Source organism: Rosa chinensis, chromosome 1, assembly GCF_002994745.2.
Source record: "Rosa chinensis cultivar Old Blush chromosome 1, RchiOBHm-V2, whole genome shotgun sequence".
Classification (NCBI taxonomy): domain Eukaryota; kingdom Viridiplantae; phylum Streptophyta; class Magnoliopsida; order Rosales; family Rosaceae; genus Rosa; species Rosa chinensis.
The window spans coordinates 39,680,498-39,698,773 of record NC_037088.1 but is presented as its reverse complement, the minus strand read 5'-3'; the positions used below and the strand labels follow the sequence as shown (position 1 = coordinate 39,698,773).

General features: G+C 36.3%; 1 protein-coding gene across 1 annotated transcript; it reads left to right on the top strand.

Moving 5' to 3' along the window:
• Nucleotides 1–14,783: 14,783 nt before the first annotated feature.
• LOC112183621 (protein PYRICULARIA ORYZAE RESISTANCE 21-like) lies at nucleotides 14,784–16,473 on the top strand. Its single transcript, XM_024321992.2, has 3 exons — nucleotides 14,784–14,890; nucleotides 15,533–15,611; nucleotides 15,712–16,473. The coding sequence occupies exons 1-3, from the start codon at nucleotides 14,876–14,878 to the stop codon at nucleotides 16,284–16,286; spliced, it is 669 nt and encodes a 222-aa protein (XP_024177760.1). The 5' UTR covers nucleotides 14,784–14,875; the 3' UTR covers nucleotides 16,287–16,473.
• The last annotated feature ends 1,803 nt before the right edge of the window (nucleotides 16,474–18,276 follow it).

Here is an 18,276-nt window from a genome sequence, read left to right as displayed (position 1 = left end):
ACAAAGGTGCATGTTAGCTTTTGGTGTTCTATGTTTGAATTGTTTGAGTTAAACTTATCTTCCCACGCATTTTCAATTGAAGCTTAAATTGGGTGAAATCTATCTCTCCTTTTTTCTTTTTCTTTTTTGTAGTCTGATCATATTGTCAATGAAATCATATACTGTCATAAAACAAAAAATTATAAAAAAAAAATCATACAACTAGCAGTGGTTCAATCATGCATGTATGTTTACATAGATTACTATAAGATTGTCATGATAGTATCAATTTGCATATTAACATGTAAAATATCATTTCTTCTTTGAACAAAATCTGATTGATACTAAAGAAAGATTGTCATGATAGTATTTTACAATATCTCCCAACACACGTTCTTCTTTCTTTGAACAAAATCTGATTGATACTAAACCAGATTTATTTTTCAGTTTGGACTGCTCATATCATCGTATATATAAGTGGTTTTAGGTTTTAAACAAACCAGAGTTCTCTGTTATGTGCCTCTTTCTGATTTGAAAATGTAAATTTATCATTATTTTCTTTAGTTCTTTCAATTCCTATCCCACAAAAATAAGGAATATTTGTTTGACAAAATTTTTAGCCGATTGTGTTTCCAACAGTTTTTCCACCTTTATTTAATTTTCATGTTTGCTTAATCTGACTTACAAAGCTCTGATATTTTGTTGCTTTTGGTTTTGCCTGTAGCAACTTTGTCTTCAATTGGATCAATTTATGAGTAGAGTGCCTTCATTGTGATGTTCAGGTTCCTGGTCAATATAGCTGTGTTGATATCTGCCATTGGGTTTTTGTGGTTTTATTTATAGATACAACAAGTATTCAAAATAAATCTAACTGTTCTCTCTATTTTGGCTCTTCAGTTTTCTTTTATATGTTTGAAGTTGGCTGCTTTGGGATTGTTAAACTGAGGTTAAGTTTGATTCGGTCTCATTGCTATGAAAAGTATGGATTTCTAAAGAAGGAGGTCACTGCTGTGATATGTATAGTCCAAATGATTGAATTATCTCAATGAATCTGGTATCATTATTTGGTCATCAATATTGGAATTTGTGCTTCTTTGGCAATGCTTAAGGATTGGAGATCAGGGCTCATAGAATCTGTAATTGTTCAGGATGAATGTTGTATTGAGAATTCATTCTAAACATTTGGTCCTTTGGCTTTTCGTATTATTGGACATTGTAGTAGATAAATAGTGTAGTTAAGCATCTCAATTTACTAAAATGGGTTGAAGTTTTGAGTTTTATGAATGTCACTGTGAGAAAGACTTAGTTGAATTGCAACTAAGCCATAGCATACACTGATGATTTTGCTATGTGTACTTCTATTGTGAAAAATCTTTCTAGATGCTTTTTGAAGATATTAACCCTGTCATAAGCTTTCAGATTGCGAAAGCTTCTCTAAATCAACTCAAACTGTTCCTGAGGTAGGTTTCAATTTCAATTTCATCTTCTTATTCAAGCTTGGTTGTGTTCAATATACATTATGATTGTTTTGTTTTACATTTTTTGTTTGTGCTGGATTTTTGGTGGGTGGGAATTCAATGCAGGAATTGACTTCTTGGAATTTAAACCCTCAGAGGTTGCAGCAGCAGTGACCATTTCTGTGGTGGGAGGAATCAAAGCATTAGATCACACTGAGAATGCAGTCTCTATGCTCATCCAACATGTAGACTTGGAAAAGAAGAACATGAAATTGAAATTGAAATTGATGACTTTTGCTTTTGCATTTGCTCCTATCATTTTGGTGTTGATTACAAATTTACACAATCAAATACAAACATCAAACATGATTACTGCAGACATTGATTTTGTTTTTAGTTTTGGTTTTCACTTTTGTGAGGCAACACCTCTGTGTTTTGAATTGAGGGAAATTTAAGCTACAATCATCCACTTTTAAGTTTCAAGGCATGCACCGATTGTCCTGACCATTTGCATATATATAAACCTCCATTTAATTTACTATCAATTTTCTTCCCCGCAGCATCGCGTGGGACTACCTAGTCAACACTAAAGTAAACAGTATATGCAGAACAAATGTGCATAGTGTAAATAGCACAAAATTTTTCAAATAATTAGAAACCAATATGCTGTGCAGTGAATAACTTCTAAACAAACATCACAAAATGAACACAAAGATAAATAAGAATCGTAAATATTAAATGAGTTACCACTTACCACTGATATTGAAGACTTTGTCAGCGAATTTAGTAAAAAGAAGAGAAATGAGTTACCACTTACCACTGATATTAAATAAATCAAAGCAGATTTTAGTAAAAAGAAGAGAAATTTGTATAAATTATAAATATTTGTATTATACTTGGACTCATAAAGTTTTCAATCGGGAAAAGTGATTCCTATTTGATTCATCAATTGAAATATATACATACAAAAATGGATTTCTATTCAATTTATCAATTATGCATTTCAATTGATTCAATTCTCAGGTCGTGTGTTATCAAAAATATCACTCTGTCGGGTAAAGCTATGGTATGTTAATATTTCTCATACATCAACTATTTTTACCCCTCTAAGAACTCATGTTATCACTTTGAGGACTAATATTACTATTTTCAGGACTCATATAGTAAACTAAGAAAATTTACCACTTTAAGGACTCATGTTCCAACTTTGAGGACTAATATTACTATTTTGAGGATTCATGTGGTAACTAAAAAAATTTATCACTTTAAGGACTCATGTTACTACTTTGAGGACTAATATTACTATTTTAGGGACTCATTTTACCACTTTTCAGGCAATTGTATGCATGTCATACGTTAACACATTGTAGAATTTTCCCACTTTGTTAGTATGTCTTTCAATTCAAAGAAGCTCCTTTCTTTTCTTTCTCCATAATGATTCAGCATCTTTTTCATCGAAAATATTGATTGTGATTAAATAGTTGTTTGATATATTCAACCTTGCTTTGGAAGTTTTCTGCACTATGTATTTACTCTCATATCTTATAATCGTGTTAGCGATTAGAATATGCGCTTATATAGATAGAATAGGCAGCCAAGAGCTCTTACCAGTACAATCAAGAAAGCATTCTGAAGACATATAATATTGACTTGAAAAATGCCATATAATTTATAGACAACTACAAAGGACTCCCAGACAACCTTTTATTTAACACAAAAGTCCACAACCTTTTCCCTTACACAATTAAGGACGCACCCTATTCCTTTTTACCTTTTCACAATTTTTTCACAGTATCAGCCAATATTTTCTACCAAAAGTCTTTACACAATATCAGCCGAAGGACTAGCCTTCAACATGCCACAATTTCGCCTAACGACTTCCTGTCTAAGCGGCTTCTAACAGGGCGGAATCACTGCTGCATTAGTATGATAAAGGGTTTAGACTTTTTTTTAAAAAAAAACATAACAACTGCTACTGCTACTTTACAAATGCAGAAACAACCAAAGTATTTTTGTGACAGTGTATTGGGCACAAGCTGAATTTATTTTATTCAAACATAAATACAGATACAGAACCTAGAGCCTCACTCTTGGGCAAACAGCTAAAAGCTGTTTAGCTACTCATAATTGATTACAAGTACTTACTTGAGATAAGATGCACACTGCATCAAAAGACTTCTAGAAAGCCTGCTGCTGCTACTATGGCTTTCTTACTTCTTGAGAGAATCTAATTCTGCTCAATTTTCTGATTTAGAACTGATATGAAAATTTTCGGATGCCCTACAAATGAAACTTAAAGCTTCTTATATAGGGAGCGGACTCCAAACTGGAATTCAAATCATAAAAATGTATAGCACAACTCCGTGATTTTCTACTTTCTTGAGTGCTCTTGCTAGTGGAGGTCGGACGGGGAAAAGCAGATTCTTTTAGGTGAAGTGCTTTTCACCTGTCTTTTTGAAAAGAAAAAGCAACTTTTGGGAAAAGTCTAAAAGTACTTTTGGTGCTTTCTACACCTGCTGCTTCACATGTTCTCATCTGTTTCTGAGTTGTGACCAAGGACAAATGAGTTGTTATCTGCCTGGGCCATACGAGTAGTTGTTGCATTATCTTCGACATCTGTATCAACATACATCTTGTAGTGGTTGTTTGTTTCAAGCTTTTCAACCCACTATAAGCATGCCAGTGTCAAATCTATCTCCTTTCTTGTGAGAGATAGGAAAAGGTCACTACTGACGACGTCAAGATGATCGTAAGCAGTGATAATTGTCTTTTCTCCTGCTGCCAAGAAGGTATTCTTTGTATCTTCAGAGATGATCTTCTTGATATATTCTAGAGACATGGCCTTCATCCATGGAATGCTTGAATTTGGCTGGCCATTGTATCCAACGCAGGCAGGCTGAAGATATCTTCTTTGAATGATTCTCACATAATGATATGGAGAAATATACTAAACTTGACCATTTGCCTTATGTATCCATTCTGGTGGAGTGGATCTGAACTTCAGTCTCAGCATACAGTCATTTTTTCTGACATTTTTGACTGTATTTACAATGATAAGGGGCAGTCCCTTGAGATCATCATTTGTTTTAGTCCATAGATTATGGACAAAACCATTTTCAACAAGCCAGAGCTTGTGTTCTTGAGGATGTTCACTCTGAACATTTACACCATATCTTCTAACATAAGGTCCTGCAACAATGAATAGGGTTGTAGGAATTCGATTTTCAGAATTATGGCTTCCAATCAGATTATGGAATTCAAACCAATCTGATTCTTTGAGTGCTATGATAGGAACTCTAGCACTTTCTAGATATTCAAGATAGTGAATTTTTTCACTTCTAATAGCACTCTGCTGTATTTGAATTTCTTCATGCTGTGGTCTAGCATTTTCATGGAGTTCTTCAGCTAGTGCGAACAAAGCTGGGAACATAATACCACTGTTTCTTTCCTGAAAGGAAAATAAGAGATTATCCAAGATTGCCTTCTGGTGGTAAGCTAGCCTCCTGCCAGTTTTGAACACAGGATCAGCAAAAGTTCTTAATTCATAATTAAAAACATTTATTACTCTAGTCTGAGTATGTTTGCTTTTCGGCAAAGCAACAGCCGTCAACGGTCTTGATGAGCCTTTATCGTTTACCGTTTGAGACGGGCTAGCCAATCCTTTACCCTGGGATTAATCAGCTGTGGATAGTCCTTTTGGACTTAGCAAGAACCTTTTGAGGATTTTTTCTTTAGGATCCTCAGTGGTTTCATGTTCTTTCCCAGTTCTTCTGTTTCTGGGATTGCGACCTTCGTTGTCATCTCTTTGGCTGAACATCGCCATTTCCCTGGTTAGGGCGTCTAGAAGATAATTCTTGTTTCCTGCAATTAATTCAACATTATAATCATATTGGTTAAGAAATAATTGCCAATTTGCTAGTCTTCCTCTATCAGCAGCTTTATCAAGTTTAAAATTTTTGAAATTCTTTACTCTAGCACAATCGGTGCGGACAGTAAAGGGTTTTCCAAGAAAAGATGGAGAATTCAAAATAGTTCTCTTGACAGCCAAAATTTCTTTTTCCGCTGTGGGATAATTTAGTTCTGCAGGGCTGAACTTGCCGCTACAAAATTTGCAGATCTTTTCAATGTTAGTTTCAGACGTTTTTGCCAGAACAACACCGGGCCAGTAATTATCACTCGCGTCTGTTTGGAGGATAATTTCATCATTTTCCTCTGGTTGTTGTAGAGGAGGGAGGTTTTTGCAGAGATTTTTTATCTGCTTCACAATGTTTTCATCATCTTCAGTGAAGTTCCATTTTCTTTTGGAACTTGTTTTAGGAGATAACATTGCTGTTAGTCCTAAGATTTTGGGAATAAAATCTCTCCCATAGTTTATGACTCCTAAGAATCTCTCCCATAGTTTATGACTCCTAAGAATCTCTCTAGACTCTTAACATCAGGAATTCTATCTGGGAATTTCCAGATCTTCTCAAGGATGTGAGGTTGGAGTTTTATTACTCCATTCTTGATGTTTATTCCTAGGAAATCGACTTCATCGAGGATAAAGAAGATTTTCTTTTCTCCTAGGATAATTCCATGCTGAACTATCAGCTTTACAATCTCATGGAGGTGTTTCATGTGTTCTTCTTTATTTTTGGAGAAGACAAGGATGTCATCAATATAAACGACACAGAACTCCGCAACATATTTGAAGATGTTATCCATCTTTCTTTGGAAGATTGAGGGAGCTTGCTTTAGACCAAAAGGCATTACTAACCATTCATAATGGCCTTATGGTGTTCCGAATGCAGTGAGAGGGATATTCTCAGGATGCATCTTGACTTGCCAAAAACCCGACTTTGCATCGAATTTTGAAAAGACTTTAGCTCCTCTGAGCTGGTTGATCAGTACTCTTACTTGAGCAATTTGATAACTGTCTTTGACTGTCTTCTTGTTGACATCTCTGTAGTCAATTACCATTCTAGCTTTTCCTCTGAGGTTTTTTGCATGATTTCTTATGTAGAATGCTAGAGCATGATGAGGGCTAGTGGAAGGTTGAATTAATCTCTTGTTCAGGAGACCTTCAATGTCTTTTCTGAATTTTTTCTGGTCTTCCTCTTTGTACTGAGGAATAGCTTTGACATGACAGATGACATTCATATCATGTAATCTTAATTCACAGACCACTGGGTCTTTTTCCCAAAACTTCTGAGGGTCTACATCGATATTCTGCTCGAGTAGTTTCTTGATTTTATCAAGAGTGGGAATTTTCTGAGACTCAAGCTTGTTCTGAAAGTGCTTGAGGTTATGTTCATGGATGAAACTAGCTTCTTCATCTGTGCTAGTTGTTTCTTCTTCTTCTTCTTCATCTTTAGAAGATGATTCTTTAATAAGTAATTCTTCTTGTTGTTTGATTTGGAGGATGGTTTCAAATTTGGGTTGGTAGGGGGTAAGATCACCACTATTCTGTTGCGATCTCTGGTATTGTGTAGTAAAATTTTGACCTACTACACTTCTGGCTTGAGTAAGCCTATCTGCCCAGAACACCCATTCACCTTTTCTGAAGCCTATTGCTTCTTCATCCTGGATGAATCTTTGTTGGAGAATAAAATAATTTCCCAACAAAAAATCGGATCCTTGGCCTTCAGATTGCCAAACATTATGGATGATAAATGTTCCTCCACCAATGGTGATGTGAACATTTTTTGCTACTTTATTCATTGTGAGATGGCTTTCATCAAATGTAACACCAGTAGCTATTCTTTTCTTATCTTCTTTCCAGAGTTCTTCTGGAATTGTAAATCTCTTTGCAACTGTAAATCCCGATCCATTGTCTACAAATGCATGTAGATGATATTTTTTATGGTCAGGAAATTTGAGTCCAAGCTCTATGTAGTTGCTGTATGTACTAGTACAGACGACTTTCGATTGTTGTAGCTCATTTTTTTGAGCTTGTTCCTGAGGTATGAATGGTTTACATTCTTCTGGAACATTTTCTGGTATTTCAACAAGTTCAATAGTTGTATCGAGGTTTTCTTCTTTGATTTTTTCTTCTTTTATATCGAGTTTTTCTTCCTCTATTTTTTCTTCCTTTATTTTTGAGGAAGAGGGTTCCATAACTTCTTGGAACATAGTCTCTATTTCTTTCTCTTTTTGCTCAGAGAAAAATTATGCATATTCTTGTTCTTCCAATTGGCTGACAAGTGACATTTTTGGTCTTTCTTCTTGCTTCAGCTATGAAGCATTCCTTGTGATAAGTCTTTTTGACTTTTCACAGAACATAGGAAGTCCATTCTTTTCATGACATAAGCAGTAGTCACAAGCGAATGTACCAGTTCACCTGACAAGAAGACGTTATTGCTTCCATCTTACTTTCTTCCCAGTTTTTGACATGTAAAACATTCATTTGTCTAGATTCTAAGTACTCTACTTCAGAATCTGTTTCTGAATCAGATGATTCTTTTTCTTCAGACCAGGCAGAGTAAACTGATCTGTCATCTTCTTCATCATCAGAATAGGCTATTTCGTAGCCCTTCATGTTTGCTGTTTCTACTATAGGCTCATATTCTTCAAATAGAGCTTTAGTAGATCTTTTACCCTTTTCTGGGCATTCATTTGGCATAGTGCCCTTCAGCTTTACATAACCAGCATCTGCAAGCTTTCTTGCCTGGTTGAGTATTCTGATGGTTGACTCTATTATTCTTCTTTTTCTTGAAGAATTTCTTTTTAGGATTTTCATCATGTTGTTTGAAGTTGCAACTTTTCTTAAATTTCCAATCTTTTTTCTTATTACTCTTCTTGAATTTTCTCGAGTAATAATTCTCTTTTCTTTTTTGGTGGAACTTGGATTCATGACATCCCCAGTTGGTTGGCATATCCAGTATTCCATAACAGAAATTTTCAACTCCTTTGAGTTCTTTCTTGGCCATCTTAGCTCTAAGATTGGCTTTGCATTGTTCTTTCAGTAATTGCCTAATTCTGTCGGCAATTCCTCCAACTAAAAATCGTTCAATTGGTTTTTCAGCTATACTTTCTCTCACAGCTGTTCTCCATGGTTCAGGGAGCTTCCTGTGCAACAGGTTGACTAGATCAGTATTTTCTAGTTCACCAATCGTACAGTAATATTCTTGAAATTCATTCAAGTATTCTTAAAAATATCTCATGTCGCAGATTTTGAGAGCATAGATATTTAATTTGGCTGTTTCTTTAGCCTTCTCACTTAAATTTGAGAGATCTCCACAGAACTGATCGTATAGGGGTATTGCAAAATCATAAGGAGATTTTGAATTTTTTATCTCTTTAAGCCAATCTTTCCCTCTGGCAGTCTCTTTGAAAGAGAAGTAATACTTTTTTGCTACTCCGGTGAGAGTAGTTTCATAGTACACCTGAAGATTTGGTGCTTCAAATTTTCCAAGGGTTAGAGCAGAAGCTACATCAGGCTATCAACCCATTGGTCAAGAGTTTTTCTCTTGTCTAGAGCTTTGTCTAGATTTAGCCAGATACCGTGAGTAGAAATTGGTATTCTGGTATATTGTCCTCTGGGACAAATCTTTGAGAATTTCTTTCTCCATTTTTGCCCGTAGGGGCTTTCTGTAAAAGGAGTTTTACTTTTCCCTTTTCTCTTATGATGACTGTTTTGAAGCTTTCTCCTTCTTCCATTTCTATATCTTGATAGGGAAGGACTTTTCTTGTCTTACCTGTTTTGAAAATTTTCATTTCTTTGATTAGTTTTTCTAATCGTTCAGGATTTTCGCAGGATTCTGCTTCATTATAGAGATCATAGAGCTTTTGTGCTCTAAGCATATTGACTAATCTGTTCAGATCAGCTTCTAATTCTTCTTCAGTGATAGACTCTGATGGTTCTTCAGAGTATTTAGTACCACTAACACTAGCTTCTCTAGTGATGTAGCTTCTTCTGAGAAGATTGTTGTTTATCCTGACATTCATCAGGACAGACGTCACTTTTTCTGTGATCGTCGAATTTTAGACTGATATCTCCAGTCTTTCTGCTTTCATATATTGCCACTTTGGCATTTTCTGCTGGTTTTTTCAGACCAGACAATTTCCATTCAATAGGAAAAGTTACTTCATTCCAAGTAACCTTGTGAATCTGTTGTGAATGGTTCTTCTGGCTGGTGAGGAAACCAGTAGTAAGACCTGAGATATTTGATATTCTGGTTTTAGGTTCTACTGTGGTACTCATCAACTTATAGTATATTCTGTATACTATAGCCAGTTCTTGCATATATTTTTTCATTGATATGCCATCTGTCTTGACTCTCAGTCTTAGACAGTGAGCTGCATCTTTCAAGCTGATTGAGAAATTTGGGAAACAGTTGAAATAAGCTACTTGATTGCATAAAGATGCTTCAAGAGTTCCCAATAGACTAGCTTGAAAATATGTTAGTCTATTGTCTTATAGGACACATAGAACTGAACAGTTTATGCCTTCTCGAGCCAAAAGTTTTATGCCTACTTGGACTGCTCCAATATGCATAAATTGATAATTTTTTGTTCTTGCTCGGGCAACTTCTACAGGAGTGATCATCAGTAGATCGGTTTCTCTTGTTGTAGAGGGGGTTGTAAATTCTAGTAATTTGAAGTTATGGCTATCCATCAGATCAAATGTTCCCCTTTTGTAGATTTGTTTGAAATCTAACTTTGGAATTGAGGAGTTTTTTACCTCATGTTCGATCTCATTGTATTCGAACTCTTCAGCATTGAGGAGTTGTACTCCTTTCTTTTTCCCAAAGATGCTAATCATTTTGACATCTCTTGTATCTTTCGGGTTTTCATACCGAATACTAGTTTGACTAGTAGAGGGTCCAAGAAAAATCATGTTTGGAACAGGATTCTTCTCAGGTTTTTCTAATGGTTTAAATCCATTAGCTTTCAGTATATTTTTCATAGAATCCAGCGTTTTTTGCTGTTCATTGATTTTTCTACTAACACTTGTTAGCTTTTCTTCTTCCGTTTTTGGAAGTTCCTTGATATAATCTATTTTGTTTTCTAATTTTTCTAATTGGTAGATTATAGCAGGTAATTTTTTTAGATGATCTTGACATCTAGATAATTCTTTCAGCAAGATCTGATGTTTCTCATCAGAGGATTTTAGTAGAGAATTCAACTTCTCTAATATTAAATCAGACATTGTCCCCATTGGAGATTCCCCTTTTGAGCTATTTTACAAACTCTGATACCAGTGATTTGCGGACTAACCAATGCTCAAATAATCAAGAGGTTTTTGTTCCTCTTTGAGAATATATAAGATATTTTCAATATCTAGCTCAAGTTTATAGATTCTTGTTTGAATCCTAAAGATGATATCCCAATAGTCGAGAGTATCTCTTTTAAGATTTTCTCTTAAATATTTCAATTTTTCCAATTTTTCTTTTTCCTTTTTCAATTCTTTGCTAGTAATTTTACAGATAGCATTTAACTCAAGTTTGTTGACGATTGGAATTATGAATAGTAAAAATAACTGTTTACCTTTCAGTATAGAGGATGGATTATATACCTACAATGTGTTTAAACAAACAAATTCAAAAGCACGGGCCCACTACGCTCCGTCAATTTTATTTTTACTGAAGGAAGAAATAAATGCTAAAGGAAAATAAAAGACTCACTAAAGACAAAATGTCATTAAGTGTAAACTTATGTACTTAAATGTGTAAAACCAAATGTTGAGGAGTTATTTGTGCTTTGAAATTTTGACAAGGGGGTATTTGTAGTTTCCTATATAATTTAGGATTAATTTCAGTTTACCCCCCTGAGGTTTGGGGGTATCATCATTTCACCCCCTGTACTTTCAATTTTGAATTTTTACCCCCTAAACTTTTCAATTTCAATCAGCAGTGTCCAATTTCTACTATTCCGTCCAAATTGGACGTTAAATTTGACTTTTGAGGGCTAAAATGGTCATTTCAACATAAAAAAATAAAAAATTTCTTTTTTTCTGATTTTTAGTTTATTTTTCGGTTTCTTTGCCTTTTTTTTTTTTTTGTTTCTTCATTTTTTTTTTTTTTTTTTTTTTTCTGTTTCTTCGTTTTTCTTTTATTTTTTTTATTATTTTTTATTTTATTTTGTCTTCAACCTATGCACCACAAGTTATGATAGGTTTATGAAAACAAAAAAAATACTCTAGGTAGTTGAAACTTTCAACTACCTAGAGTATTTTTTGTCTTCAACTTGAAAGCTGCTCGCTGGTCTACGATATTTGTGACATATCTCCGATAAAGTGAAGAATTTAGGATATATCCCCCATAAAGTGAATATATATATATATATATATGAAATATTTGTAAAAAATAATTTTACACTTTATCTGTAAATAAATATCTGTAAAAAATGATTTTACACATATATTTCTTCACTTTCTTGGGGATATATCATAAAATTCTTCAATTTATTGGAGATATATCACAAATATCATAGACCAAAAATGATTTTACACAGATATTTCTTCACTTTATTGGGGATATACAGATATTTATAGATAAAGTGTAAAATCATTTTTTACAGATATTTCTTCACTTTATTGGGGATATATCATAAAATTCTTCAATTTATTGGAGATATATCACAAATATCATAGACCAAAAATGATTTTACACAGATATTTCTTCACTTTATTGGGAATATACAGATATTTATTTACAGATAAAGTGTAAAATTATTTTTTACAAATATTTCTTCACTTTATTGGGGATATATCCTAAAATTCTTCATTTTATCAGAGATATATCATAAATATCATAGACTAGCAAGCGGGATTCAACCACGTAGAGTATTTTTTTGTTTTTATAAACCTATTATAACTTGTGGTGTATAGGTTGAAGACAAAATAAATAAATAAATGAAAAATTTTAAAAAAATTTTAATTTTAAATTTTTTTTAAATTTTTTATGTTGAAATGACCATTTTAGCCCTCAAAAGTCAAACTTAACGTCCAATTTGGACGGAATAGTAGAAATTGGACACGGTTGATTGAAATTGGAAAGTTTAGGGGGGTAAAAATTCAAAATTGAAAGTACAGGGGGTGAAATGATGACACCCCTAAACCTCAGTGGGGTAAACTGAAATTAATCCTATAATTTATTACGAAGTCATAAGCTCAAAAGGTGTGATGGTTCCAAAGACAAACACAAAAATTCCTAGTAAGACAAAAACATTACAGAAGAGCAAGTAGTCAAAACTCAAAAGTGAAAAAGATGAGCTGATTAAAAATAAAAAGTTAATGCTTTTTTCAATCATCCCTATCCATACAGCAACTTCATCTTATTGGAGAAAACCAAGGTCAAAAACCACTTTTCAACTCCCCCTGAATGTCAGCCTCATAATATCCCCAACATCTAACGACTGTTTACCGTACTTAGAATACACCAATAGCAGCCTGAAATTATGAGAAAAAATCAAGGACACTGTCCTTAGAACAGCGTAATAGTGCATCCACGTTTAACATATAGAATAATAACTAGCAAACTGACCTGCGCAATGCTGCAGATTTGTTTTTTTTTTCTTTTCCAAGTTTCATATATTATAGATGAATACTCGCAATCTACAAAACATTGGCGCTACTTAGAATATGATTTGTTTTGTTATTAATAATAGAGTAGCAACAAATGGGATACAGCAAATAATAAACATTTTCCATAATTTGTCGAAATTTACATATACAAAATAGAATTGCTCTCCCTTAAAAAAAATTTAAAAAAAAAAATTGAAATATTATGGCAAAAGTGTAATTTCAGTCAAAAGCTGGGGCCAAAACCGTCACTTCACTGTCTTATGAACCATAATGAACAGTGCAACCATATTTAGTATATGTATGATAATGGATTAAATTCAGTTTACCCCCCTGAACTTTAGACCTAAAATCAGACTGGTCCTTGTACTCTCAAACAACATCACCGAAGTCCAAAATTTGAATCCGGGTCCAAAAATGACATCAGCTGTTGAGTTGGAGCCGACAAGGGGGCCCACACTTCAGATTTTTAAACCCTGAATGAGGTCATAATGGACATTTCCTATTTAATATAATTTCTAATTTTTTTTTTATTTTTTTTTCTCTATACTCTCTCTCTCTCTCTCTCCCCCCTCCCTCCCTCCCTCCCTCCCTCCCCGCCGCCGCTAGAAGCAAATCCTCTCTTTCATTCCACCCCAAAGACTCGTTTCACCAGAGGCCCAACCAGCCCATCCACCCTCACTCTCTCACTCAATTCCCATTCTCCTCATCCCTACATTTGCATCCGAATTCGTATTCGAAACAATGTTCACCATTCTCATCTCATCACTCAAACCAGACCAACTCTCCATTCTCCAACATTCTCACTCCCTCTCAATCTCGACATACACGTATCCATGTCCCCAAAACTCATCCAAACCAAAACTTTCGCCTCCACAGTTTTAACGAGCTTAACAAACGACCCCCCCCCCCTCACCACCGCCCTCACAGTCGCCAATCTTTGCTCCGCCACGAAGTAATCTACTCCCGAACTCCCTCCCAAATCAACAAATTCAAGCAACTCTGGATCTGCAATTTCAAGATCCAAAATCCAAAATTTCCAAATCAAACTAAAAGTAAATTTCAAACTACATTCCTCCACCTGAACCACTTTCTCGTCGGAGCTCGCATCCTCTCTCCTCTTCACATGCACATCATCACCAACCTCAAACTCACCTTCATTTGGCGACACCGGCGAAAAATCGATTTCAGCTCTACTCCACTTGCTCTTCTCCTTGTGCTTTGATTTCTTGTGTTGCACAACAGATTTGGGGGTGTTGACATGGTCGGAGGAGAAGGAGGAGGGAGGGCGTCGAAGTGTAGGGAGGTGCGGCACGTGGATCGGGGAGGATTGGTGGAGAGCAGAGTAGGAGGAGGAGAGAGAGAAGGCGATGAGGACTTGGGATTGGATCGGAGTTGGAGGATTTGGGATCGGATCGGAGACTTTGCAGCCTCCTCCATGAGGACTGCGCAGTGAAGAGAGAGAAAAGGGAGAGAGAGAGCCTCCTCCATGAGGACTGCGCAGTGAAGAGAGAGAGAGAGAGAGAATATAGAGAAAAAAAATTATATTAAATAGGAAATGTCCATTATGCCCTCCTTCAGGGTTTAAAAATCTGAAGTGTAGGCCCCCTTGTAGGCTCCAACTCAGCAGCTGACGTCATTTTTGGACCCGGGTTCAAATTTTGGACTTTAGTGATGTTGTTTGAGAGTACAAGGATCAGTCTGATTAAAAAAAAAGTTTAAGGACCAGTCTGATTTTAGGCCTAAAGTTCATGGGGGTAAACTGAATTTATTCCTATAATAATTAAGTGAAGAAATGTCAGATGTTGACTTGGGGGGTCTTGACGTACCCCTTCACCATTTATATATAGTAGTTCCTCCCCTATATTCAATCATTTCAGCCAAGACTTTGTTCAAACATCAGATCTCATCTGGTCGAGCACTCACCGCTACAACAATGGGGGAAGAGAAGGTATTTCTCCATGCATGCACTAGAAAGTTGTCTATGCTTTTCCATTTCTTTTTTCTTATGATATAGGTAACTAGATCACCCATTTGATCAATTATGCTCCTCTCAATATGTATTTTTTGTGAGGAGCAAAAATGTGACCCTCCTTGGAAAATGAATTCGTTCACTTGTTCGTGATATCTAAGGCATCTCTACTCTATTTGAAATCTCTCTCTCATATTCCTTGCGAAGCAAATTTTGTGGCGGACACAATTACCTCTCTTGGACATCAAGCTCTGGATCCAATTATCTGGCGAGACAAGCTACCCCTTTCAACTTGCTTAGCGTTTGATGTAGACCAATTTAATTTTAGTGTAGTTAGAGACTTTGTGTTGTAATTTTATTTTCCTCTTCAGAAAAAAAAAAAAAAAAAGGTTTAATTCTCAAGTTTTTGCGCTGTTTCTTCTTCAATTTGTCACATACTACTCAATCCATCATTCTTCTGTCAGAAACACAGAACCTGATGGATTCGATTTCTAATCTTCAAAACCGAGAACATCAACCTCGATCAATTCTTAATCACGCCTTCTTGTTTTGCAGAAAAAAAAAAAAAAAACCTCCTTTCTATATCTATCTAATTTCTGCAAATGATTGTATTAATGTCAGGTGACTATGATTCTGAAGGTAGATCTTCAGTGTGAAAAATGCTACAGGAAGGTCAAGAAAGTTCTCTGTAAATTCCCTGGTGAGTCTCTCTTTTCTCTTCCAGTTCGGTTCATTAATATTGTGAAAAACGTAAACTAAGTGATTTGTGGTACTATTGGTTGGATATTTGTGAACAAGAGAAATACGTGACCAGACGTACGACGAGAAGAAGAACCAGGTGATCATCAAAGTGGTCTGCTGCAGTCCTGAAAAGATCAGGGACAAGCTATGCTGCAAAGGAGGTGGCGTCTTTAAGTGCATCGAGATCGTAAAACCTGAACCGCCTCCGCCTCCGACTAAGACTCCGACTCCGCCTCCGACTAAGACTCCGACTCCTCCTCCGCCTCCGCCTTGCCCTTGCCGGCCGGTGAAACCGTGTTGTTCGGATTGTTGCAAAAGGCCTCCTCCGTCTCCGCCTCCAGCTTGCCCTTGCCGGCTGGTGAAACCATGTTGTTCGGATTGTTGCAAAAGGCCTCCTCCTCCTCCTCCTCCGCCTCCACCTCCGCCTCCACCTTGCCGGCCGGTGAACCCGTGTTGTATGGATTGTTACGGACGGTGTCCTTGTGGTCCTGCCCCTTGCATACCGTACGATGGCTACTGTGGAAGGCAGGTCTGTGATAGTTACGGCGGTGGGAGGAGCTATACTACTAGTTACTGCGTGACCAGCCCCGATTGTTTCAGTGAAGAAAATTCCCAAGCGTGCGCCATCATGTAAAGCCATATATACGTACCTAGCTACTGTGCCTTTCGCTGCCTTTGTGGGAAGTTTCCATCAGGTCGGTGGTCCGTCATTTTTATAGTGTTAAAGTTGTACGATGTTGTTGTTGTCTTATATGAAATAAAGTATGGTTGGTGATGGTGGTGGACACGTTGCGATCAGTTATTCAATTAATGAAATAGAAGTTTCCAAAAATCATTTGCATATTTTGTTATGCACGTATGTTTACATGCATATATGCTTTTCAATTATTTGCATGCATAATTTGGATAATGTTTTAGGAAAATAAACATTGAGAGAAAATTGCTGTGTATTCTCATTGATAATAGGGCCTCTTTATATAGAGGATTATAATGCATAGAGTCTGAATCATACAAGGAAAGACAATCTCTAGATTCTTCTAATCAAACTCTATTACTACTAAGTCAAATAACTTAGAGTTTGGGCCAAACACACAAATAGAGATTTACTTGACCACTCTCCTTTGTGTCGCCTAAACGTGGTACGTGGTGCTCCTCTCGTTACCTCATTAAAAACATTGCCACGTAACAAAACCCAGTGGGACAAAAATAACCTCGGTCGAAAGGGAAAAAGAGCACAACACACCCTTCACGTTTCGAGACCATACATGTAGACACCTCCCCCTGACGACTACAGTCATTGGAGTTCGGATAACTTCCGCAAATGATGCTACCTACATGTTTCTTGAAAATGGAATTTAGGCAATGACTTAGTGAGCAAGTCTTTCATACTATCCTCAGATCAAACCTAGTTCACTTGATCTTGAGGAGAGTTTGTTATTGCTTATTATACTTGGTGTGGTCGCTTTTGATGTAGTCTTGCTTCAAAACAAGTAGCATTATCCTATTATCCTATATGCTCGTAGGCTCATATGTGGTAGACTTCAGATCACAATTGTTCGAACATGCGTAACTATGGATCCAATCCATATACATTCACGAATCACTTTGTGAGGAGCAATAATCTCTGCATTGTTAGAAAATATAGCGACTAGGGTCTATTTTTGTAGACCTCTAAGATATCACGGTCTTTACCCATGGTGAACACTTCACCAGTTTGGGAATGACCTTTGTATGGGTCAGAGAGATACCCAATATCAACAAAATCTTCCAAAACACATGTCGTTTTGGGATGGGGATGTTGGACACAGGCCAGTGTTGGCGGCGATCCTGGTGTGTGATGGGTCCGAATCCATCATCTCTCTATAGGGATAGAACAAGCTCATATCAATCGTACATCTCAAGTACCGAAAGATATCTTTTACACCAATCTAATGGCGTCGCGTTGGCGCAAAGTTGTATCTAGCTAACAAGTTCATTGCAAATGAGATGTCCGGTCTTGTGCATTTAGCTAAGTACAATAATGCGCCTACTGTACTTAAGTAAGTCACTCTTGCCTCTAGCACATCTTCGTCATCATCCTTTGAACGAAGAAAATCCTTTTCAGGATCAAAACTACGGGCGATCATGGGGGTGCTTGAAAGTTTGACCTTGTCAAAATGCCTAAGCATCTATCAACACGATGCGTAAGTTCTAAACCGAGATATATCGTGTTCTCCCAAAATCCTTCATCTCAAATTTGGATTTCAAGTGTTCAGCGGTTTCCCTTAACTCTTTTAGAGTTTCTAATGAAGATCATTCCAACATGAACCGCGATGGAATCTGAAAATTATTATGGAAACGCGTGAGCATATCCCTTCCCAATCAAGTAGTCATCTTAGTGAGCGTTTCAAACTTATTGCGAACGCGCTCCGTGGTCTAAGCCACTTGACTTGGGTAAATGAAGTTCACCATGAACCTTCATATATATTCCGTATCTAGATTCCCATAGAGATACGTAGTGACCACATTTGTAAGCTAAATGATCAGTTATTCGGAAACTACCAAACTGACAGGGTAGTGGAGTGTAATGACATCTATTACGAGAGAATATGTCTCATCGTAGTCGATTCCAGGACGTTTTATGA

Excerpts from the sequence above, each read along its gene's own strand:
- LOC112183621 (XM_024321992.2), top strand. Across the intron at positions 15,612-15,711 it reads AGTTCTCTGTAAATTCCCTG|AAATACGTGACCAGACGTAC; the intron begins GTGAGTCTCTCT and ends TGTGAACAAGAG.